The 24,767-nt window shown below is 41.8% G+C and overlaps 3 protein-coding genes across 5 annotated transcripts; 1 reads left to right on the top strand and 2 right to left on the bottom strand.

Moving 5' to 3' along the window:
* Window positions 1-854: 854 nt before the first annotated feature.
* LOC113590511 (protocadherin alpha-C2) lies at window positions 855-7,323 on the bottom strand. Its single transcript, XM_027030674.3, has 2 exons — window positions 4,695-7,323; window positions 855-3,887 (listed from the first exon to the last, which is right to left on the bottom strand). Exons 1-2 carry the CDS (start codon window positions 7,101-7,103, stop codon window positions 3,864-3,866), a joined length of 2,433 nt encoding a protein of 810 aa, XP_026886475.3. The 5' UTR covers window positions 7,104-7,323; the 3' UTR covers window positions 855-3,863.
* Window positions 7,324-7,518: 195 nt separating this feature from the next.
* On the bottom strand, window positions 7,519-12,173 carry LOC113590519 (protocadherin-10). Its single transcript, XM_027030685.3, has 4 exons — window positions 9,465-12,173; window positions 8,946-9,007; window positions 8,755-8,864; window positions 7,519-8,561 (listed from the first exon to the last, which is right to left on the bottom strand). Exons 1-4 carry the CDS (start codon window positions 11,967-11,969, stop codon window positions 8,293-8,295), a joined length of 2,946 nt encoding a protein of 981 aa, XP_026886486.2. The 5' UTR covers window positions 11,970-12,173; the 3' UTR covers window positions 7,519-8,292.
* Window positions 12,174-19,280: 7,107 nt separating this feature from the next.
* fgf18b (fibroblast growth factor 18b) lies at window positions 19,281-24,578 on the top strand. 3 transcript variants are annotated; one of them, XM_081702121.1, is made up of 6 exons: window positions 19,281-19,443; window positions 19,722-19,927; window positions 20,381-20,420; window positions 20,518-20,695; window positions 21,446-21,552; window positions 21,885-24,578. In XM_081702121.1, the coding sequence occupies exons 2-6, from the start codon at window positions 19,812-19,814 to the stop codon at window positions 22,167-22,169; spliced, it is 726 nt and encodes a 241-aa protein (XP_081558247.1). In that variant the 5' UTR covers window positions 19,281-19,443; window positions 19,722-19,811; the 3' UTR covers window positions 22,170-24,578. The 3 variants fall into 3 exon arrangements, with proteins under 3 accessions (XP_081558247.1, XP_081558248.1, XP_026886484.3); XM_081702122.1 differs by having other exon boundaries at window positions 19,281-19,927; window positions 21,446-21,483; XM_027030683.3 differs by having other exon boundaries at window positions 19,281-19,927.
* The last annotated feature ends 189 nt before the right edge of the window (window positions 24,579-24,767 follow it).

The raw sequence follows: 24,767 nt of genomic DNA, 5'->3' as shown, positions 1-24,767 counted from the left end.
CATAAACATTCTGCAGTGTGGGTTGTTATAAAAACCCAGTGTACCTCTAAATCACCCTTTTGTACAATATATCATTATTTATCAAAGTAAACTATTTTGTACATAAATAATTTTTTTTTTTCATTAAGATGATTGGGTTGTTTTCAATAAATCTAATGTGGGAAAGTCAATTAAATCAATCGATCCATCAATCAAGCAATCAATCAATCAATAAACCCCATTTGAGATTTACTTATTGCATTTTAGCTCATCTTCAGAGTTTGCTCCATAGTCCCACTTAGTGGTGAAAAACTGTAGTATACATTTACAGAATACATTAACAGTGTTTGTGTGTGTGTGTGTGTGTGTGTGAGAGAGAGAGAGAGAGAGAGAGAGAGAGAGAGAGAGAGAGAGAGAGAGAGAGAGAGAGAGAGAGAGAGAGAGAGATGGGAGGGGTTATGCAGCTATAGTTAGAATATGCTGATGCAGTAAAGAACAGCAGCTGAACTGGGTGCTGCAGTTAGACTCATGTCAAAATTAGTAGGCAGGCTGAAATAGTCTTGCACATAGCATGCAGGAAACCTGTGTGCATGTGGTATGCTCTGTTTGTAAAATATTCCCAACTTGCTGCATGTTTTAATACATGTGGGATGAAAGGGGGGTTAAAAGGTCTGCTATTGTAAATCAGGAGAAAGGGTTGTCATGGCGACTGTTGCTATGGTGATAGTGCTTCAGGCTCAAGACCATAGAATGAAGAATGCATTAGACATTATACAGAACACCATACATTATTATTCTGTAATCAGTGCCAGACACTGAGATTAGATTAAATCAATTATTGAACTCACCACAGCATTTAGGAGCCACACGCAAACCATGGTTTAAATCCTTTATTAATGTTGCTGTATTTACAAGAAAGACATTTAGTAAACAGTGACACTATAATACCAATTCTGTAAAAAGAAAATGTCTTTATCCAATGGCAAGCATCCATCTATACATCCGCTGGTAAACATGTCACTGGGTACTGAATGCAGGCTGCCCTGAATGTCTTAGAGGTGCAGTACGTATGTTGTACATAGAGAAATGAGCCTTACAAATGAAAATGAATACTCGGGTTTGAGAGAACACTGAAATTCAAGCAATGTAACAATGTATTAACAATGTAGAGGATTCCCCTCTAGTGAATTAGGAAAAGCTAAGCATCTGTTAGTCTAAATGGAACATTTTAAATTCGGATGTCATTCCGAGTAGGATCCTTGGGTCACCTACATCTCCTCTGGCTCTCTCTGGCATTAATAATTCTAAGCGTGTCCAGCTGGTGAGCCACATCAGTCCAGCTCCACATGACGCTCCAGACGAAGCGCCACCATTTCTGTGCTTTCTCATAGCATACAGTACAAAAAGGCACACATTTTTCGTTCTTGTCTGTTCTTTTGTTAGTGTACTTTATCCTTCCAAGGACGTGGGTGGCACTCATATGTGAAAGCACAGTGTTGGGGAACAAGGAAGCAAGTGTTCAGAGTAAAAGATAGGTGCTGCTGTGTCCTTGTTCCAGGCTGGTTCCTCTCCTTTCTGTCTAGATTCTGCACACATATCACTACTGAGACAAGTTACCCACATTTCTACTACAGTCTCTCCAACAAGTTCTCATCCTGATTTTCTCCCTGTTTTTGCCTTTTGCACCTGACTGTCACTCTTTCTGCCTCACAACATACTGAAAACAGCTGGCATTTTCAGTATAAAGTTACAAAATTCCTCACAGTTTTAAAGTTCGTGAGATAGAATATTTCAGATGGCAAGATTTGTCAGCTTGGCCAGTGTTGCAGCACTGATACAATTCAGAACATGATTCACTTGACACATAACACTAGAAGCAGCAATATAAATAATACATTTTGTTTTGTTAAGAGACTGACTTTCATATACCATATAAAACAATATAAATTTGTAAAATCTTATTACCCAATACCCAAAAAAACTAAACAGAGTATTTTTCAGTAGAACAGTTCTTTATATAAAAAACAGTCTAATAATTTATAAAGAAACAATGAGTAGCATTTAGCTATTTCTCTAATTCATCATATCTTTTTGGCTCACTCCTGACCACATGACTGATTACATGGGTTGTTACAGGCTAAAAGTTAAAACTTGATTACCAAAAATACATACTCTGAATGAATGAAGTACAGCATTATCTGTAGATGTCATTTTCAAAACAATTAAACATGATAGCAAAGGTTTTGATTTTTTGTATGTACGTGTATAATTTTTTTGCATGTTTATGATGCCTGTTATAATGGGATCTAAATGTGCACATATTTCCTTAAACAAATACAGTGCAACTGAACAGAAATTTCGAAACAGGATGCAATGTATTTTTAATTTGTGTGCAATGTACTCTATGTGCATTTTGCCTTGATAAAAAAAAACAAATATCCTAACAATTTTCCAACAAATTTTCCTAAAACAACCCCAAATTTGGCTAACGGTGTACTTTCAGTTGGATTAAGCAGTGAGGCAGTGCAAAACTATCCACTTAGTTAAAATAGAAGGTGTTTAGAATGATTTGTCCTTACTGTGGACAAATCAAGCCCTCACTCACCAGATTAGGGTCCACACTTACAATGTATAACCAGTCATTTTGGTGCCCTGGCAGAGCTACTCATTGCTTCTTTAACCCCTTGCAGCTACTTACAGCTCTGTGTATGGCTAGATGAGTCATTCCAACACACTCTCCCTACACAGATTTGATGGGCAGTTTCAGTGAGGTGAAAATTCACTGGAAGCAGTGACTTTTATTAAGGTATACTCGATAAAACGGTTTCCCACACAGAGGTTAAGCCTAAAAGTAGACTAAAAAGAAATCCAATAATGATGCAAAACTTGAGCTGCAAATTAGTCTAAGACTAGACTTAACCCAAGTACAGGAAACTGGTTCTTTAAATACTGTATACAGCAGTATGAAATCAGCACTAAAGATTAAGAGTAATAGATCCCTGACAGATGTATGCACCGTGGATATGAATGCAGGTAGTTCATCTATTATGCTGGCAGAGATGAGGAGTAGCGTTAACTCTTAGCTGACCTGAGATATAGTCCAAGCATTTCATCATAAGTACATGCTGAATATTACTTTACCATTTTTGATGTCAGCAGAGAAATAATATGACACTTGCCAATTGATACACTAATCAATGACTGCATATAACTAGTTCATAGTATACAGTATGGTTGTTTTGTTTTCTTTCCAGATCCACATACCATATTTAAGCCATATGCACTGTATTAAAAAATGAGCTGATTACAGACATTTCTGCATGTGTATGCAGCCATAGTGAAACTTCACATATGGCTTAGGTTTAGGAAACTGTGCAGTTCTGATCCAAATTGATATAAATGAATTAGGGCCTAGTTTAGCATTCATAGTTGGCATGCAGAACACACTGAGGTGTATTTGTATTCAGTGGGCTTCGTCAGGAGGGCATGACTGTTACTGTGCCACTCACTGTGTCCATACTGTCCAAAGAGGTGGTGAAACTCAAGGGTTGAGAGTTCCTTGAAAGTTCTGTTTTTCCTCTGCTGAAAATAGTCTCCTCCTCTCCAGGTCAACTCCCCACCCACTCATTCTATATGGGCATTTTACTCAGTTTTATCATATTAAGTCAGTCAGCCATGCAAAGTGATTCTTGATGTCGCTACAGTTTTATAGTCAATTTGGTGGAATTTTCAGCAATGTTTTGTTTTTTTGTTTTTTTTTCCCAGTCGGATGAGACGTTCCAAGGGGGACCAGCTGTGCATAGGAATGGGATTCTCAAGAGTTCCCCAACCTGGCTAAGATGATTGTAGTATCAGAAGAATTGTCTTTAAGGAAGAGATTGAGGTTAAGGTAGATCGCTGCTGGACTCCTGCCAAGCAGAAAACACGTTCGGTTAAAAACAAACCCAGTGCAAATTTCCTGCAGACTTGAATCTCATACAAATCAAACTTACAAACGAGTACATCAGTCTTCTGTTGAAAAGATGTTTCACTGTCAAAGAGCTAAATACATCTGTCACATGCACTATTATAATTGCTTATGCAGTCAAATTAAGCACTCTTATTGGGTTTATTATAGATTATAGATTATAGATCTTATAGATCTTAGTATTAATTTGAGGGTGGGGGGGGGATTAAGACTGGACTGAGTATTTAACTCTGTAAATTTATTACAGCTTTATTTGACTTGGTTAAGAATGAAAACTGCTACTAGAACCTGTGCAATTACAGACAAATGCAGTGTGCTGTTCCATCCAAGGCAATTCTGCAATTTCTATTACTGACAGTAAAATTGTTCCTATTCAAAATGTCACCAAATAAAAATTTTAATAGGTTTGAATGCATGATGTGTATTGGGTTTGTGTGTGTGTTGAGAGAACAGAAGAGCTAGTAACTGGCCCAGGTGGCAGGCAGACTTTAAACCGTCATTATCTGTGCTGCCTGCCCTGTGCATTCTTGCAAAGTTTACTGACATTCCTGTATGTATCAAAATATTCATAACAGTGCTAATGTGTGGCTTATGGAAGCCGGGAAGTAGGGCTATGTGTGTATTTGTACTGTATTATATGCTAGCTTGAGTGTAGGCTTATTTTCTCTCTCTGAGAACGATGCATGAGAAAAGAAAGGGTGCAAAAATGGTGGGTGGGTGGGTAAAAGCATAGGGTTGTATACGCTACCTGTAAAGTGGAAGACCTTGATTCGCTAGTGACAGTAAGAGCACTCCGGGGTATACTGGATACAATAAAGCCACTGCCATTTGGTAGAGGCTGTCGGACCACCACCTTTCCTTTCCTGGTCTCGGCCAAGAACAGACTGTACCAGTAGGCATCGCTTGAGATGAGCGTTGAGTCGGCAACGGTCGAGCTCCTCTGGCTGATGATGCTGTTCCGGCCCTGAGCCACTGCTTTTGCAGGTTTGGTTTTCTGACACTTGAGCACAATAATGACCAAAATTGTGATCAGCAGCAAAAACGACACTGACCCCAGGCCGATCAGCAAGTAAAGATTCAAATCTGTGAACAGGTCATATTCTATGGGCACCTCAGTTGTCTCCGTGAACTGTGTGACCACCTGTTCCACTGTGGAAATCTGAATGGTGACTGTCGCTGAGCGAGGAGGATCCCCGTTGTCCTTGGCAATTACAATAAGGCGTTGCTGTTTGGGATCTCTGTAACTGAACATGCGGGTGGTCCGAATCTCGCCGTTGTACTGGTCCAAACTGAACAGCGTCGTGTCAGTGATTTGTAAGAACTGGTACGTTATGCGGGAGTTCTGCATGGAGTCTGCGTCCAGTGCGATGACTTTGCTGATTAGCGAGCCTTTGTCGGTGGACCGCGGGATGACCTCTTCAATGATGGACCCTTGTGCACGCCACGGAGATACTATTTGAGGGGTGTTGTCGTTTTGGTCAAGAATAATTATGTGTACTGTCACGTTACTGCTGAGTGGGGGGATACCAGAGTCTCTTGCTTCGATGTGAAAGAGAAAGCCTCTCTCCCTTTCATAATCGAACGTGCGTAATGCGTAAAGGTTACCGGTTTCGGGATTTATTGAGAATAACATGGACATGGAGGTGTTAGCAACTTCCCTCTCCATGATAAAATAAACCAGATATTGATTTTCATTCAAATCTGGATCATGAGCCGTGAGAGAACATAGAAGTGCCCCGGGTTCGTTGTTTTCCAATAGGTGGATAGTGTAAAATGACTGAGGAAACACTGGTGCGTTATCGTTGACATCCAGAATTTCCAAACTGATCGTCTCGTTATCAGTCAGTGGGGGAGTTCCTTTGTCGCTAACATGGAATGTTATCTCATACCTAGAGACTTTCTCGCGATCTAACGGCTCTTTAACAATAAGCGAGAAGTAGTCCTCCGAAGACTTGTTGAGCGCGAACGGTAATGACGCAGCATCACGTATGAAGAGATCAACTTTGCCGTTATCTCCAGAGTCCCTGTCGCTAACACTGATTACAGCTATGTGTGTTCCTACGGCGACGTTTTCTTTGATTGAATTTTTAAAAGATTTAATCGTTATATCGGGATAATTGTCATTTAAATCAGCAATAAATACCATTATTTTACATTGCCCGGAAAGCGGGTTTGCTGCATTATCTTTGGCTTCAACATACATATCAAAGCTTTTAATTTCTTCGAAGTCAATGACATCTTTTACCCTGATCTCTCCTGTATTAGGATTTAGTGAGAACTTTTCTTGGGTTTTCTCCGACGTGTATAGCGTATACGAGTATGTTAGTGCGGCGTTTGTGCCTTCGTCCAAGTCTGTTGCGTTGAGCTGCATAACTAGCGTACCTATTGATGCATTTTCAATTAAATCGACCGAGTACACCTGCCGATCAAACTGTGGTGAATTGTCGTTGGTATCCAACACCTGAACTACGACGCTAGCTGTACCTGACCGTGCAGGTGTGCCGCCGTCCACAGCAGTAAGTATAAGGTTATGGACAGCTTGCTTTTCTCTGTCAAGAGTGTCCTTTAGCACCAAGTCCACGTATTTAGTCCCGTCACTTCCAGACTGAATATCTATAGTAAACTCATCACTGTCACTCAAATAATATTTTTTGATGGAGTTCTCCCCAACGTCAGCATCTACAGCATTGGTTAGCGAAAACCTCTCGCCAGGGGTTGCTGATTCTGAAATATCGAGTGTTATGCGTTCTCTTCTAAACTGAGGGGAGTTGTCATTTATGTCCATGATTTCCAGTTCAATATTAAAGATGCGTATTGGATACTCGATAATAACATCCATTTTAAGAAAACAGGATGAGGATGTCTTTGCCGGACACAAATATTCCCTGTCAATCTTCTCCGCTATAAACATTTCCCCCGTCTCTTTGTTAATATCCAGATATTTTTTACTGTGAATATAATCGAGCTTTACCTTGCGTTCCGGGAGACTACGTGCGTCCAGGCCCAAATCTGCAGCTAAATTCGTAACTACTGATCCCTCTGGAATTTCTTCCGGAATGGAATATCTTGTAACGGCTGAAGCGATGCTCCACAGAGAAAAAAGAATAACTGAACAGCGATGCCCTTTCCACGGGAGCACGAAAACGCGTAGATTCATTGCAACGAGAAAATTCTGTGACTTAATACGGAGATTCACGTCCGAACAACTTGTTTTACAACAATGTGACAATTAACATATTAAACATCCTGTAATTTTAGAAACGAACCGACATTATTGTTAGCGGGAGTCTGAGACTTTGCACACGATACGAAGCATAGCAATCTGTCATGGCTTCCTAGAACACACGCCCCCGTGCTGAAGCTAACGGTGCATCAGAGCTGAGACAAGAACAGCTTCCTTTGTAGCGCCCCTGCTCATAACTGGTATGACCAAAAGAGTAAACTGATCACAGATCAACAAGAAAAAATATTCAACGGGCATACCTTTTGGGCTGACTTCCCACAGAGTAGCGACACCGTGCGAATTAAACAATTCTACAGTATTAAAATTATTTAAATGTAATACCTTTAATACCTTCTGACGATGATGCGTGAATGACTACTAGCACTGAAATGTGCGCAATATCACAAAACAACTGTACCAAATACAGTTTCAACGTTGATAATTCACTTTTGTTTTCACTCCAAAACTTTCAGGGAATTTGCTTGCATGGTGGCAGGATATCTGACTCTCATTCACTTCAGAAAGTGCAAGGACATAAGACATATATTTCGAGAAATCGTCTCAGACTTGAGGAATAAATATGTTTTCTTCCAAAAGGAGATTAATATCAAAACAGCATATTTTTTTGCACGATCCCTCCACGTTTTGTGATTGAATGGCTTAAAAAAAACAAAAACAACAACAAAAAAAAACATTATTGTGGTTACTTTTATCAGTTAACATTTTTTTAACATAACTACCCAAATACTCCCCCCCTCCCCCGCCCACCGGACCCTCATGCAAAAGTCATTGTGTTCATTGCTCACGAGGTTAAACTACTGCACATCTTCCATGCTTTGACAGTTTCAGGACCACGGACAGGGTCATGCTATCATGCTATCATGGTTTGAGACCGACAGTATACTAAACCGGGCAACTAGAAATTACAGACTACTTCAAATTGTAACACTTTGTTTAGTGATTACACAGCTATTATGTGTCAAGCTAATGTTATTATTTGGGACATGTCTGATCCCAAACCAATGGTGCAAAGTATGAATGCAAATGCAAAGTGCACAATATACAGTTAAGACGTTCCTGTCACTTTGATTAATGTTTTAAGCCTGAAATTCTGCTGAGTAGTTCATTTGTAAAGGTCATTGGTTGTAACGGTGTCATCATGCTGGTCGTACTTCGATATAAATTTTTTATTCTTTCCAAAAGTAGAGAATGAGTTGTAGACGTCGAGGTCCCCATTGTTCGCTAGCTGTAGTTTGCAGAGCGTGGACGGTGTTCCCGGAATGTGAACATTGTGTTGGTAGTCGGACAAAAGGTGGCTGGTATCCGGATGGCCATACCAAGGTGTCCAAGAAAGATATGGAAAGACACCAACCTGAGTTGAGTCACTGGAATCTGTGTTGACAAAATGGAATTAACAATTGCAATTAATTGCTGGCAGTGACGATAAAAGGCAAAAAAAACTTTGTTGAGATGTTTTACAAGGATGTTTTGTATAAAATGCCCTACTGAAACACAAACCGAAATGTTTACAAAGGTAACTTCCATCTAGTTATGGCAAAATTAATAACTGTCACACTTCATCTACCATTGCTTCTCCATGTCCAGTACTCTGGTACTGCTTCGTAGATACTGGTGTCCACGTTGTCCACTGTCTCTCTGCACAGGACCTTCAGGGTCTCTCCCGTGCTGGCCGGCCTAAGCAGGGAATGAAATGGGGAGCATTGGGTAATGCATGAATGCGTGTATCTGTACACGCCCCACATGTGAGGCAACTACCTCTTATGTGCATATTTCCGTTGAGTCTTCATCAGTGTCCAATCTTTGTTTGCTCGTCTGATCTGTAGAATTGAGCACAAGTACAACTTCATATGTATGAAAGGTATTTAATGGCTATTTTGTTAGCATTTTTTAGTTTGTATAGTTTGTGGTGTGGTTTCAATGTTTAAATCTTCAATCTTATTGTTACAACCCCAGGTGATGTTACAACTTACCCCAGTAGCGGGGCAGGTTGTAACAATGGAACTCCTTGTATTTGGCATCAGTTATTGCATTCTGTCATATAGCAAAGTTGCAGTAGACACATAAGGGTACTTTATGTTAAAATCTGAGAGCAAATATTCTGTGAATTATAAGTGCTGAAACAAAAAGTGTTACAACCATCCCCTACATATAAAACCATTGCTGTCACATAAAAGCTAAACAACACAAGTATTTTTTGTTTAAGAAAAATATAGAAATTATACCCATAGTGTACAAGTAGGTTATTGTGAAAGTTCAGCTATTTTTCACCCTTACCCCGCTCGGAGAAGCTCCAACGTAATTTGTATCAAGAGCTCGGCTACTTGAGCTCCAGGTGAATGAGCCATTGTCCGGTCTCGTAGTATTATTTCTGGTCGTTGTAATTTCCGGGCTACACGGCTTTAGGAACGTGAAGTCGCTTTTAGATGATGCTGGGGTCAAGCACATTTTATAGCAGTATTTCTGCGTGACTTGGGTATTGCCATTCATCTCAACAAAATTTGTGGGTCTTTTGGATCCAGAGGATATATGCACATTTAAATTCGAATTTTTAAACGCTTCTGTGGTGGGCGCCTCATAACGGAAACCGCAGCAGGAGCTAACAGACAAGTTACACCCGTGGAAAAAATGTCTGTCCCTGTATCCTTTTATTGTAACCAGAACAATTATAGCCACCAGAAACGTGAATGCAACAGCGCCCAGAGACACTATTAAATACAGAGTGAGGTTCCCCCAATACTGGGGGCTTAATGAGAGGTCGTCGAAATCAGGCACGGACTTCGGCACGCTGTCAACAACTGACAAGATGATGGAAGTCGTGGCTGAGAGGGGAGGTTGACCGTTGTCCTTGAGCATAATGACCAGCCTGTGCCTTGTGGGATCTTTCTCCACCATTCGTCGAATCGTCCTGATTTCTCCTGTGTAGAGACCAACACTAAACAGACTGGGATCTGTAGCCTGCATGACCTGGTAGAAGAGACGCGAGTTTTGGCCCTCGTCTGCATCCGTGGCAGTAATCTGAGCCACTAGATATCCAACGTCGGCAGATCTAGGAACAGCTTCAGTCGCTACTGTCCCATTCTCTGATAAAGGAGAGATAATAACTGGTGCATTGTCATTTTGATCCAGAATAAAGACGTTCACGGTCACATTTGCGCACAACGATGGAAAGCCAGCGTCCTCAGCCTGGATCACCATGTTAAAGCTTCTAAGCTCTTCGTGGTCGAAAGAACGCAAGGCGTAAATGTTGCCGTTGTCTGAGTTGATGGACATGTATGTAGACACGGGCATTGCTTGTATGACACTTTCCAAAATAGAGTATGACAAATAAGAGTTTTGATCCACATCTGCATCCTGTGCCGTAACAGTAAAAACCGATGCTCCTGGAGCATTATTCTCTGTCAGGTAAACAGTGTACGACGGCTGCTTGAACCAGGGAACGTTGTCATTAATATCATAAACCTGTACCAGTAGAGATTTTTTAGTGAAAAGTGGAGGTGAGCCCATGTCCCTGGCTGTGATAGTAACATTATATTCGGATACCGTCTCTCTGTCTAGAAAATCGTTTGTAACCAAAGTGTAGTGGTTCTTAAACGGAGAATAAAGCTGAAATGGTACATGATGTGGAATTTCGCAGTGCACGTTTCCGTTTTCTCCCGAATCCGGATCCATCACGCTGATGACGGCTATTACTGTGCCGGGGGGTGCATCCTCTCGGACCGGTGTTGAAACGGAGGTGAGAATTACCTCCGGAAGATTGTCGTTCACGTCTACGACACTAACTAGAACTCTGCAGTGTACTGCCACTGCAGACGGTCCTTTATCCTTCGCTTGTACATATATTTCATGCATTCTTGCCTTTTCGTAATCCACGAGTCCTTTCACCTTGATCTCTCCGGTAAGTGAATCAACCGTAAATAGTTCGCGCACTTTCATGGGAGCGTGCCCACTGAAAGTGTATGCAATCTCTCCGTTTGATCCTTCATCCAGATCTGACGCATTCAGTTTTATTACCACCGTACCTTCCGGTACGTTCTCTACAAGCCTCACCTTATAGAAGTTCTGGTCGAAAACAGGTGCGTTGTCATTTGCATCAAGAACCACTATGTTTATCTGGGTAGTACTGGATCTCTCTGGCAAGCCTCCGTCCACCGCGGTAAGAACCATTTGATGGGTCTTCTGCTGCTCTCTGTCCAGGGGGCTCTCCAAAATGAGTTCCGCAAACTTACTACCATCGCTACGAGTTTGTATGTCCAAGACGAAATGTTCGTTTACGCTTAGTAGATATGAGCGGAGAGAGTTATCACCAACATCCAGGTCCTGCGCACTTTCAAGTGAGAAACGTGACCCGGGAATCGCAGACTCGGAAATATCCAGGTTAAATTCACCCCATGGAAAACTTGGAGAGTTGTCGTTCACATCCAAAATTTCGACCTCCACTATATACAACTCCAATGGATTTTCGATAACAACTTGGAGATGGAAAGAACAATATGGACTTTGCTCACATAGTTGCTCTCGATCGATTCTGTCATTCACAAATAAAACGCCGTTCTCTAAATTCACCTCTAAATATTGTTTCTTTGAAGCCGAAACAGTGCGAAACCTACGGGTAGAGAGTTTGTTGGCGTCTAAACCAAGGTCCTCGGCTATGTTGCCGACAAAAGCCCCGTGTTCCAGTTCCTCGTGGACGGTGTAGCGCAGCTGCGGCAGCACTGAATCCAGCAGGGAGAGGACCAAAGCTAGGAAGAAAATCCGCCACGTCCATATCCACAGCTCCATGTTAGCAAAAATTCTCGAATAATAACTGCCTTTCAATAACTGTATTCCCTGCAAGTACTAACGAAATTTCATAATTGTGTTATACATCCAGGGTATTGTCGGATAAAATAGTTTTTAAAGTTTTTTAATTCGCAGAGAGTGACTAGCTTTGAGAGAGATCACTCAGAAAAACACGTCACGGTTTTGAAGCTTCAAAATGTGGGCTTTAACTCCAGGACCAGCGCGAACGAGAGACAGAAACAGATGGAGGGGTTGTGGGTGGAAGGCTAGCTCCAGAGAGAGAGAGAGAGAGAGAGAGAGAGAGAGAGAGAGAGAGAGAGAGAGAGAGAGAGAGATAGATAGATAGATAGATAGATAGAGAGAGAGAGAGAGAGAGAGAGAGAGAGAGAGAGAGAGAGAGAGAGAGAGAGAGAGAATATATGAATGAATGTTTTTTTTTTTCCTTTGAGTGTTAAGATAACTCTAACTTGTTCTTTTTAAAATTCATATGAAATAGGCCTACAAACAGAATAATCCTGTTAGCCAGGAAAATAATTTTAGCCTCTGGCAGAAATCGAACTATTTTTTAGCAGTAGATTGGCAGCATAGGGTCGGAATGTCAGGGTTGGGCTCTGGGTCAGTTTTAATGCTCTGACTATCAAATAGTCTCGACAATATCACTTTTCCTTCTCCGAAAAGAGTAAAAAGTCAGCAGTGTGCGCAGTCTACCCGCGGAAAGAAAGCACAGCAGATGGAGAGTTTTCTGGGTTCATGCTCTTTTAATTAACGCAGTGAGGATTAACCAGCCACGAGCCGGGATCATTAGGGAACAGTGGAATTAAAATGTTTTGAGTGGAATAATCCCACCGCTCGCGATGGAATGAACAGCAAAATACTGTGTCTGAGAACATTTAGCCGATTTTCTATCACTTTAAGTGCATTCGTAGCATTATGCCAAATCGAAAATGACCCACCTTAAATCTGATGACGGAGACAAACAACTGGTAAAACAAAAGCGTGCCTATACACGCAATGACCTCTTTACTTTCTGCCCTCTTTTTCTGATGTTTTAGACTATATAGTTTTAGATATTTATAGCTCTAAAGCTAGAAGGTAGCCTAATCTTGTATAAATTATGATCTTATTTAGTTTTTAAAAATCCTATTTATTGCTTAAAACACCAAACGATGCAGCAGAAATATGAGAATATGCAGAAGTTCTAAACATCTCTCGAGAACTTATACACATGTAGATAAATCAATATCTTATTCCTATCGTACTGCACTGTGACACTCATAAGCCCCTATATTTTCAGGACTGCTTCAAAACTAAAATCATCAAATTTACGAAACCTGTTAAAATAAATCAGACCATATTTTTTGGATTATTCCTGCACAACTGAGCTTCACTGTGATTCGCCAGGTATATTGGTGCATTGAAATGATAATTTTAGTAGGTCTCTTGGTAGCCTTATATTAGCATGAACAACATGGCATCAATGTTTAAATCGAACTCTAAATTAGTGAACAAGCCACGTTGCGTATAATCTACATGTCATGCAGTGATGTTTATAAACAGCAACGGGAACTAATAGTTATGCACAGTAATTCCTGAAATCAAATATGCATACTGGTGATAATGAAAATCGTTTTCCATGGCACGGGCTACAAGCGGATGTGGTATACAGCGGCATATTTGGTGGGAGAAGTCTGTGTATAGGTCTCCGCTAATTGTACCTTCCTCTTCCGCCACGTGGTGGAGGCAAAGACTTCGGCTCTACTAGTTAATTATGCCTCCCTTCGCTGTCGTCGCAAATCAAAAGAACAGAGTCTACCACATTCACACATCTAACTCTCTCTCTCTCTTTCTCTGTCTCTCTCAGACTGCAGAGATTGGCCAGGGTGCCACAGGCGGAGAATGTTAAGAATGCCGGAGGAATGTGGGCACTGCCCTCGCCTCACACATGCACGCATGCACACGCGCACTGATGCATGAACATAGAGACCATGAACTCTCCCTCCCTCACACACACACACACACACACACACACACACACACTGTGCCATAATATAGCCTTATCTGTGACAGATATCTCATAAAATCAACAATACCCAGCACTGGAATATTTTTTTTTTGTTGTTGTTTTTTTAGTTATTTATAATTTATTTTTGTATTTTTACTGTATATCAAGCAGCAGAATATATGGCATGTATCTCCTCAGTCATACACTTCTGTAAGGTTATGTAAACACACCACTTCCAGAGTGGTGGAATAATAACAGGGGGTCCAGCGTAATGTGTAACAGATAAGAAAATGTAGTTAGGGCAGAAGGGAAAGGGAAGAAGACAATGTAAGTCAAATCTGCAACACCTGCTCGTCAGCTGTATCAACTCAAGGATTCCCACAGAAGTGAGACAGATATTTAGGGAGAGGTAGAGAAGGCTGGTACTGCCCACCAGAGCTTTGTCCTTCCTGCAGACGCAGAAATCAGGATGTTTCAAAGTACCATGGATGCTCATTATCCTTTTCAGAGATTCCACGTTTATCCAATTACCAGCCAAAATTGTCTGAGAAATAAAAAAGGTCAATGGATTTCATGGTGAGACTGCTATATCAATGACATATTTTAATTCCTGTTTTGTCACAGATTTCTGAAAGCAGCCAAATGAGGACAATGCTGTTACTGTTAAAGTTTTAGTTTCATATGAACTAAAAGCAGCTGAGATACCCTGCAAATTCCAGACAAACGCACAAATTAAGGGAGTAATGAGTAAATTAATTGCGTCTCTATCACAGATACAGATCAATTATGTGAGAGGCATAGTGTGGTTTATGCAGATGCCCCTCATTTGTGATTATGATACTTTTGATGACAGTAAACCGACAATTGCCAGAAGCAGCCATGGTCTGTGAAATGTGATGTGACCAAACATGTATCCAAATATGGTAGTGTCCCTCTTCTTTCTACATAATTTCAGTTTAGAAGATTATGAGACCACAGAACCACACGTGAACTAAAATAGAAGTAAACACTGGATTACTGAATTCAGACTCTATTTTTATGTTGATTTTCCACAGCAAGGTTCACTGCAAGCAAAGCAGACCATGACAATAAAGTCCAGAATACAACAGCAGGCTAATGCATGCTGGTGCGTCGCGTCTGACCTTGACAGGGTTCTGTGTGTGCGTGTGTGTGTGTGTGTGTGTGTGTGTGTGTGTGTAGTGTCTGTGTGTGTGTTTGTGTGTGTTTGTGTGTGCATGTGCTTGTGTTTGTGCATAAGTGTGCGGAGTGTTAAGGGGAATCTACTTTAAACAAATGCACTTTTTTTCATTGTTTTGGGCAATGCTGTTTTTATCTTCTCTATAATATAAATCTTTATTTAACTGAACCTTTCTATAGTGGCATACTTATTTAAGATACCTTTTGCACTAACTCAGTGAACACAAGTTGCTTTCTCCATCCCAGGTGTCTGCATTGTGTGTTGTTTTGTAATCAGTTGTCAGAAAACATCAGCACATTCTTCTTTGATCATTTAAACAGGCCATGTCATGTATAGTACAGGAGTGTGGTTAGTTTCCATTTCTCTGTTCTTTTTTTTGGGGGGGGGGGGGGGTTCTTCTCTTGTTTTTCCATGTTTTATGGAAACCCAGATGTGCCTTACAGCAAATAACTCTCAAAACTGGCTTGTTCTTTGCATTCCATGTAAACTCAAAGGTTTTAGACTTTATGCTTCAGTTTTCATTCCTTAGTAAAATATTCTTTTGGCTTGTTTCCTGGTTCAAAATACAGTAGATAATATTTTTATTAATACTCCTGTCTGCCAGTATGCTGTGCAAGAGATCAAGTTTTCTGACACATTGCAGAGACTCATTAAATTATGAGACTGCTGAACAATTGATTAATCATGCTAAAACAGAACTGTACAGTGATTCTCCTTATGAATTGTGTGTGTGTGTGTGTGTGTGTGCGTGTGTGTGTGTGTGTGTGTGTGTGTGTGTGTGTGTGTGTGTATGTGTGTGTGTGCATGTGTGTGTGTGCGTGTGTGCGTGTGTGCGTGTGTGTGTGTGTGTGTGTGTGTGTGTGTGTGTGTGCGTGTGTGTGTGTGTGTGTGTGTGTGTGTGTGTGTGTGTGTGTATGTGTGTGTGTGTATACATACATATGTGCCAGTAGTCCTCAGGCCAATTGTAGTAAGTAACAAATTGAAGATGACTGACAGCTTGTCGGCAGGGCAGGCAGCTGTGGGACTGGGGTGGTTTGTGGACGAGTCTGTCTGAATGTAAAACACTTTTTCCACAAAGGAACTGTACTGACTATTAGCCATTCTTAAGTAGAACCATTCTTTTCCACATTTGCTATTAAAAACAAAACTTAGCACTTAGTTTCCTTGCTAATGCATAGTTTTGCACTACTATATGCCAAACACATTTACATATGCACACATAGGAGCACACACACAAACACACACACACACACACACACACACACACACACACACACACACACACTTGCAGGACATCTTCCTAACATGGAAGATGCTCCAGAAGAACCACTATAATGCTGAAAACCTGTGAAGCGTAAATGGATTCTCTGGCAAGCCCAAAGCCCTGGCAGGAGTGTAGCCCATCCACCGAGACCCACACTCAAAGAGCGCCTCCCTACCACAAAGCACACACACTCGAGAGACTGGCTGCAACTACACAATGCCTAAAACATACAATACCACTCTGTAATGACAACGGCCAAAAAAAAAAGAGACAGAGAATATCCATTTATGTAACTTTGAGCTAGCTGGCTGTGGTAACATATGCTCAGAGCACAGAGAGGAGGCCTGTGGTTATAACCCAGCCAGCACAGAGCAGAAGGGTGTGAGTTGGGGGGACAGTGTGGAGGTGGGGGTGATGACAGCTCATAATGTTCTACATTGCAAATGCAGTGTGGGGAAGTTAACAAATACAAGCTTACAAGCCATAGAATGAGGCAGGATTTGGGAGATTATGGGTAAAGTATGCACAGAGGTGGAACTGTGAAAACCAGAATGGTGAAGTCTGAAACACCACAGGGGACCCTACATGGCATGAAAGCAAATGTTATGCTACAGGACTGTTAATAAGACATGCATTACTACACTAAGTCATATAAAAAAAATCAGCTTTCAGTTCCTCGTTTTCCCTCATATCAAAGCTCTGCTTGTTTAAAGTGTTTTTTTTTGTCCACACATTAATAGTGAAGACATTTTTTTCCTGCATACTGATTCTTCTTACCAGCTTAAATAAACCTAATACAGAGCTGCTCCACTTACTGACAGTGACCTGCATCCTGTCCGTCTCCGTCCCCTCCCAGCTCCCCTTCCCATTATTCAGTGACTCACTCCCCTTCTCCATCCCTCTTCCTTACTTGGGTCTTTTTTTTTCACACTTCAGCCCCCTTTTACACCTTTTTTTCTCCTCCTCTACCAAGTTCAGATCTTTTGCTACATACACTCCACCCCCACTGCCGCCCCACCCACTCTTCCTAATCTATTCCAGAAGACTGGCTACCATGGAAAAGACAAAACAAGTGGACATGCATCTCAGCAAGGCCAAAAGCGAAGTAACACAGAGAGGGAAAATATGGAAGTTGGTGGGGGTGGGGGGGGGTGCAGACAGGAGGGGAAAAAAGAGACAGAGAAAGTGTTTATTCAAAGTCAGAGTTGCCTCCTTTGTTGTGGTAGGGACCTGCCTTATATTAGAAGCCTGAGCTCCCTTCAAAGTCTGGAAAGAGGGGAGATGAGCCAAGAGGAAGAGAGCAAGCGAGACAGAGAGAGACAAACAGAAGGGGGAGACACTCCTATTTTGTCTGAAACCGTTAAAGTTGGACGGGTCCTGGTGAGAAACGGTTGGAGAAAAATGAGCTTGGAATACTTTAGACGTGAAAGGCAAGAACCAGTCCATTGAGAGAATAGGTAAAGTATGCACCAAACAGAGCACATTCCACATACACGCCATTCAGCCATGTTCACTGCAGGCCTCAGTACAGCAACTGAATTACATATATGGTGAAAATGTAGCTCAAGGCATAGCTCTATCGAAAATAAAACAAGTGGAGCTTAGAGATGGTGAAAACATCTCATGAGGCACTAAGAGGACTGTGAGACAGAGTGTCTAAAATATTTCTCTCTCTCTCTCTCTCTCTCTCTCTCTCTCGCTCGCTCTCTCTCAGATCTTATTTCAACATTTCTGCATTTCATCTCGAAAATCACTGGGTGGAGGGCCTGGTCCGTTGAAATGGAGAGAGAATCAAAGAAAAGAAATGGCAGAGAATTGCGGGGAAGATCAGGTGCGTAAAAATACAGTGCGAGAAAGAGAACAGAGGTCTAAGGCCACTTACCTAAGGACAGCACCTACACAAAGCCTGATACAAGCATTGCCTCAGCTCACTCCACCCTATCTCACCAGGCCCTTCTGGTCCAGCATATCTTTTTACAATGCCTTGTCTATAGAGCATTACATTTGATTACCACAGGAATGTTATAACCCGTTAACTGCACAGCCGTCTCTGCATGTTCGTTGGAATATCGCACAGATCAGAGAATGCGTCCTCTCTAGAGCCTACCGAATGTTTAAGATGTAGTGAGATATGAGAAATGATTCTGTGTAAGTTATGTTATGACCATTATGACAGGTGAGCAAACTCGAGAAATGTAACGTGGCACATTGAGACCGTTCAGTGCTGCCAAACAGCCTAAAACTCTCCGTCCATTAATTCAGACATCTCGTTCCTTCGCCTGCTCCGAGGGTACTGGAGCGTAGGGGCGGGGGGCTTACACGCGGTACTAGCGCTTGGCTGACCGGGCGTCTGCGGTTTTGTTGTGGTCAGAGACGAGGGAACGAACAGTGCTGCCGAAATCCCAGAGAAATGTTCATTTTGGAATAGCTCTTTGCTTACATACCTCCCTCAACATCTTTTTATCCTATTTTGATGTATCCTAATACAGTTTCATTTTACTTACTCCCGTTATACAAAGTTGCCTTTAAAGGGTTGGAGACGTTTGAGGTGGAAAAAAAGAGATAATCATGACTGATTAATCATGCTTAATCTCTATCTCTCTCAAAGTTAATCTCTGTGGGAAAATACTCTTAACAGGGTTTCTCCGAACTTTGTATGGTTTGCAGATTATAACTCTTGATTTGTCAGGAAAACCGCCTGGCACTAAATTTAGAGTAGATCGCAGCTTGATTGTCTTATTTCACCCTTACTAATTTCCATAGGCCTATATAAAAGGCAAAACACTTTTAATTTTCTTGCCATGCCGCGGGGACTACTGACACCGCTTCTCCACCACTGCCCCGCCTTTGGGATAACTGATCTCGCACAGCACACCAGCCCCTGCGCGCACCCGCCCCTCACCGTTCCACTTCGGCGGCGCTTCCTCTTCATTCAGCAAATGCACTGTCCTGTGGCGAGCGAGGGGAGCTTCCCTGCCGCGGAGCCAGCTTCACCGAAAACAAAAGAATGGTGAAAAGGGAGAAACTATAAAGCATTTAGCAACGACAGTAAAAAAGACCTAAGTTGTGGGAATTCTTGGGAGTACACCATATCGTTTTATTTCTGAATTCTGTGTGGTGCTCTTATGGTATAACTGCGGGGTGTCTTGGTATTTTTGTCTTTTTTCTCAACAGATATTTAAAACCTTAAAAAATGCCTTTTATTGTCAGTGACCTGAAGACAGTGAAGTTACAAATCGGATTATTTATAAAAGCAACGTGTGGGTTTCACCTGTTATGCCTACGCAGGAGTTGGTCTCATTCAACCGAATAGCGTTTCGTCTCTGAGAACACTCAGCAGCAATCCTTTGACGAGCGCTCAGATGCTCGCTTGGGTATATGTCGAGCGTTGGCTCCAGTTCCAGTTCGATGTCAAACCGGCGCAGAAATTTCACTTTTTGGAGCGATTGTGGCGCTCGAGCAATGCAGTGCAACCTTCCTTCAGTTTTTGCCATGTAAGTTACAGTGCACTCGCAACTCGTATCATCCTGAGATAATTTAGTCTTGTAGAACGACTTTGAAGTTATGACCAGCGCAAAATGTAGTCCTGCGAAATTAGGACGAATGCAGTATGCCATTTGTCAGGTGTATCTGTGTTTCACCAAACATTAATGCCAGAGCTCCTTGTATCTGAATTCAGCTTATTCTGTGATTTATTTATTTATTTTTTTAATTTCATGCAAGCCTTTCTTCACATATCAGCTCAGATCACGGAGCAAGGGCCAAACTCTCATACACCTGTACCTAAATGTGGCTGCTTCTCCACAGTGCATATCAGACAGTTAATGCAAAGAAATTGATTTATTTTCACATTAAGTGATACATATTAATTCATCGCTAACATTTACCAGCTGACGAGCATATTTTCTCACCAATCACAATTACATTCTCTCTTTCTGTCCTGTTAGATGTGTCCAGATTTTACTGCTGTTGTGTGGCCTACTGCAGGTGGGTTTTAATAAACTGTGACATACCCATATAAATATACAATGGCAATGACAATAAATGAATTAATTGCAATTTGCTTTCCTTATGCTATGTGTAGGTGCTAGCAGTGGATAATGTTGATTTCGGGGCACATGTGGAGAATCAGACAGGGGCAAGGGACAGTCTGAGCCGAAAACATCACAGAGTATACCAGCTGTACAGCCGGACCAGTGGCAAACACGTGCAGGTCCTCGGCCGGAAAATCTTGGCTAGGGGAGAGGATGGGGACAAATTTGGTAAGAACATCTGCAGTGCACAGATTTACCTGAAGAATTTGGGCATAAACCCGCAAATGTTTATTTCACTGTAATGAAATGTACTTGGTTTAATCCAAAGTGGTTTTTATCAATACACAGTGTAAGGGTAAGAAGGAGAAAGGGATACAGCCAAGGGCAGTGATTCTGAAAGTCCCCTTTATTGATCAGCAGATGGATTCTGCATTTGCCTGTTTGTCTCCTTTGAAGGGCAGAGACCAACCACAATAGAGAACAGAGAGGGATAAATGTTGGGGAGAGAGTAGGTATCGATTGTAAATGACCTCGTTGTAATTCAAGGGCTAAACGAACAATCACATGGCAATCAGTCCCTCTCTCCAACAAAGAACTGGCTGAAGTATTTCCTACAATACAAATTAAATGCCAGAGAAAAGTTTGCTGAGGATTAAAGTGTTATCAGTCATCCTGATCAGACAGCTGAGAAAGTAGAAAGACAGAAAGAAAGGGAGCAGTGTATGCAGTATTGGCCAGTGAAGACTGAAGTTGTCAAGATGGCATCACCCGGTGAAACTTTTTTTTCTTAATGTCGATTAGCCTAGATGACTAATACCGATTGAAATGAATAGTTGCAGATAGGGAGTTGCCTGTGTCTTGGCCTGGAAAAACAAAAAATTCTCTGGCAATATTTTCTCTGGCAGAGATTTTGAAAAAGGCAACTCGAGCAGATCCTTGGCCCGTCTGTATCCTTGTCTGTGTGTGTCTCTTCACCAGCCCAGGTTGTTGTGGAGGCAGATACCTTTGGGAGTCAGGTGAGAATTCGAGGCAAAGAAACCAACTTCTACCTGTGCATGAACCGCAAGGGTAAACTGGTGGGGAGGGTGAGTGACTTTAACATTACAGTAAACATTAAGGGAATACTTCACTATCAGAGAGTGCTAATAAAAGGAACTGCCTTCCCTAGCCTAGTTAGTGTTGCATAAGTGAGAACGTACCAAATGATCCCCAGTGGTTTTACTTCAGTGCCAGTCTCTCTAATGGTTTTGTGTGAAGTATTCCTTTAATTCCATCGCATTAATTATTCTCCGACTTTTTACTCTGTTGCCATGGTGAAATATACGATGCTGATGCATGTCACTGAGCCCTGAGCCACTGTCACACTCCTGACCAAAGTAATTCTGGATGTCCTCTTTTATCCATGTTGCACCCACAGAAGGCCAGTGGCAGGATGGATGAGTGTGTCTTTGTGGAGATGGTGTTGGAGAACAACTACACTGCCTGGATGTCTGCGCACTATTCAGGCTGGTACATGGGCTTCACTAAGAAGGGCCGGCCACGGCGGGGGCCACAGACACGGGCCAACCAGCGAGACGTGCACTTCATGAAGCGCTTCCCCCCCGGAGAGCAGCCCGGCCCTCAGAACTGTGGCTTCACCACCATTGGCAAGAGGGGTCGGCGGACGCGGGGTAACCGCGGCCCTCCCCACACGCAGCCGTAACGTACGGCGAGGCACGAATCACCCCCGGCGTGGAAGAGAACTCAATCTAGCCAGCTGATGCTCTTCTCCAGTTGATGCCCATGTTTGAGAGAGTTTCATCCGGACCACAAGCACACCTCCAGGTAGAGGTCGAGGCCGTAGGAGGAGCAAGACTAAACTCTCTGTTATCGAAACTATTTCAGCCAATGACAGCTGGGCATGTGTCCAGGAGCTAAACTCTGAGACTCATGAATTCTGACAAGGGCACACAGCACTTCGAGAATAAGAGTATTTTTTCGGTGTCCACTGCTGTAGAGGCTAGTAAAAAAATAATAGTGAAAGACATTTGATATGAGTTGATATGAGCACACTTTATGACCATTTCACCGGTGAAAAGTACTGTGGCGGATGTGTGTGCATAATTTAACATGTCAGCTTAGTCAGCTTTAACCTAAAATCTGTTGCATCTTTGCCCCAAAGCATTGCATAATTTTATGAGTAATATTCCCGCTTTAAATAATAATCAATAGGACAACTGCACTGGCATGTTGGCATTCCTCTGACATGAAAAAAAAGACCAGCCGAATGTAGCCAATGCCAGCGCTGCGAATAATGACAATAACTGAAAACACCACACTGCAAAAAGTCAGTACAGTATTCAACACAAAACACTAAGCACTTGATGTGAGACAAGACTAAATGCTGTTTAAGTTCGGCGGTGAGCAACAGGTCATGCCGATATGCTGTGTACCTGATTAGGAGGCTCACGAGTGAAACCTACCATCAGGAATCAGTGCATGTGCTGGGCCCAGTTTTTGGGGCTTCAACAACTAAAGGGCTTTAGAGGAACAAGAAGAGCCCCAGTGACTAAAAAGTACAGTATTTACATTAATCATGCCTCAGAGATCTCTCGAGGATTAATTCCACTTTTTTTTTTAATATACAACTTCTACATTTAGGTGACCCATTTGTGGTATTTGCTATGCGATATTTAGACATTTTGTTTCATAAAGCGCGGCCCAGAGCACTGTACGACATACAGTTAGTTCTCTAAATGGAACACTCTACAGATACTATAACTCACAGGATGGAATAACAACGCTTGCAGAGTCTGAATTTTGGTCTTTTTTTTTTTTTTGCTTTTAGCACAGCGGTATAGCACCAAATAATGTTTGGCATGGCTACTGTTGTACACATATTTTGTTGAGTGGAATGTATGAGCTTGCAGCCAGTACCATTGCATGGTACCCATCAGACACAGATGGCTCAGAAAAGAATGTCCAGCAATGGAGGGTATTTAAGAGAACAACTACATTTCCCAGTTTTTGCTGAATAATGTAAGTCAGTCCAGTAGCAGAGGTCAAAGACACTCCTGTATCTTCATCCATCTGAGTACTAGCAGGTTGTGAAATAACCCCTGAGGTCCAGATGAATGTACGTTACTTACTGAACCTGACAGGTATCTCTGCTTCTCCATCTTTGACCTTGTATAAAGGCCAACATGCAGTTAAAACCAGTTACACCACTCCCACTGTTAGTGGGCATGAAGTTAAACCTAAAAGACTAAATATATTGATACAGGTTATAAAAATATATATTTATTTTGTTGAAATGTGGCATTATTTGTTTGTTTTTATGATTTCAGCATTGTATTACTTACACATTCCTTAGATTGTGTCAATCAAAACTGGTTCATCTCCACCTGGCAAAACAGCTTTTTTGTAAAAGTTTATAGTGGGAAAACCAGTAATTTGCCTTATGAGACAACAACGACCAAAGTCTCTCAGTCTGACAACATTTACAACAGACATAAATCATTTGGGGTTGTATTTTTTTTTATAAATGAGGTCAGTAATGCTATTGATCATTAAGGGCATTAAAACTTGCAGCTTCTAAAATATGTGAAAATGATTGGGGTCTTAGGGTGGGGGGGGGCGACTGACAAATTAGTATTAAAATTAAAAATGGTCAGTAGGGATTTCTGATTGAAAATCTTATTTATTGTAGGCCTAGTGTTAACCTGTACCCAAAATAGTCATAGTGGCTAAAGGAGAAAGGAAGAGATAAGACATGAACCTGTAGAGCTCTAGTGTTCCACTGCACTACTGATAAGCCATACTATACAGTCTTCACAATAAGTGCTAGTCAGTTCCTGTAACATCTACCACTCACAGACTAACACGACACAGCCTTTAAAGTATCCTTTATATCCAGGTTACCTTTACTCACTCAGCAGGCATTTATTACCCACTTTAGCCTTAACTAAAAGCATTTGCCATTGCAAAAAAAAAAAAATAATAATTTTAAAAAGTTTATTCAAAAGTAAACTTAACACCCCCAGCCATTTATTTTAAAACTTTAATATAGACTTTTTCACATTAGCAGACTAGCCCCCTGTGCTGGTACAGAAGCAGCACTAGACACTCCCTCATTCTCCACACCCCCACACCCCCACCCCCACCCACACACCCACACCCACACACACCCACACACACACACCCACACACACACACACACACCCACACACACCCACACACCCACACACACACACCCACACACACACACCCACACACACACCCACACACACACACCCACACACACCAGTAACCAAGCTTAATA

This window comes from Electrophorus electricus, chromosome 19 (assembly GCF_041902795.1).
Source record: "Electrophorus electricus isolate QZ-2024a chromosome 19, ASM4190279v1, whole genome shotgun sequence".
Taxonomy (NCBI): domain Eukaryota; kingdom Metazoa; phylum Chordata; class Actinopteri; order Gymnotiformes; family Gymnotidae; genus Electrophorus; species Electrophorus electricus.
Note: the sequence above shows the minus strand (reverse complement) of the source record. Positions and strands in the feature narration are given on the sequence as shown.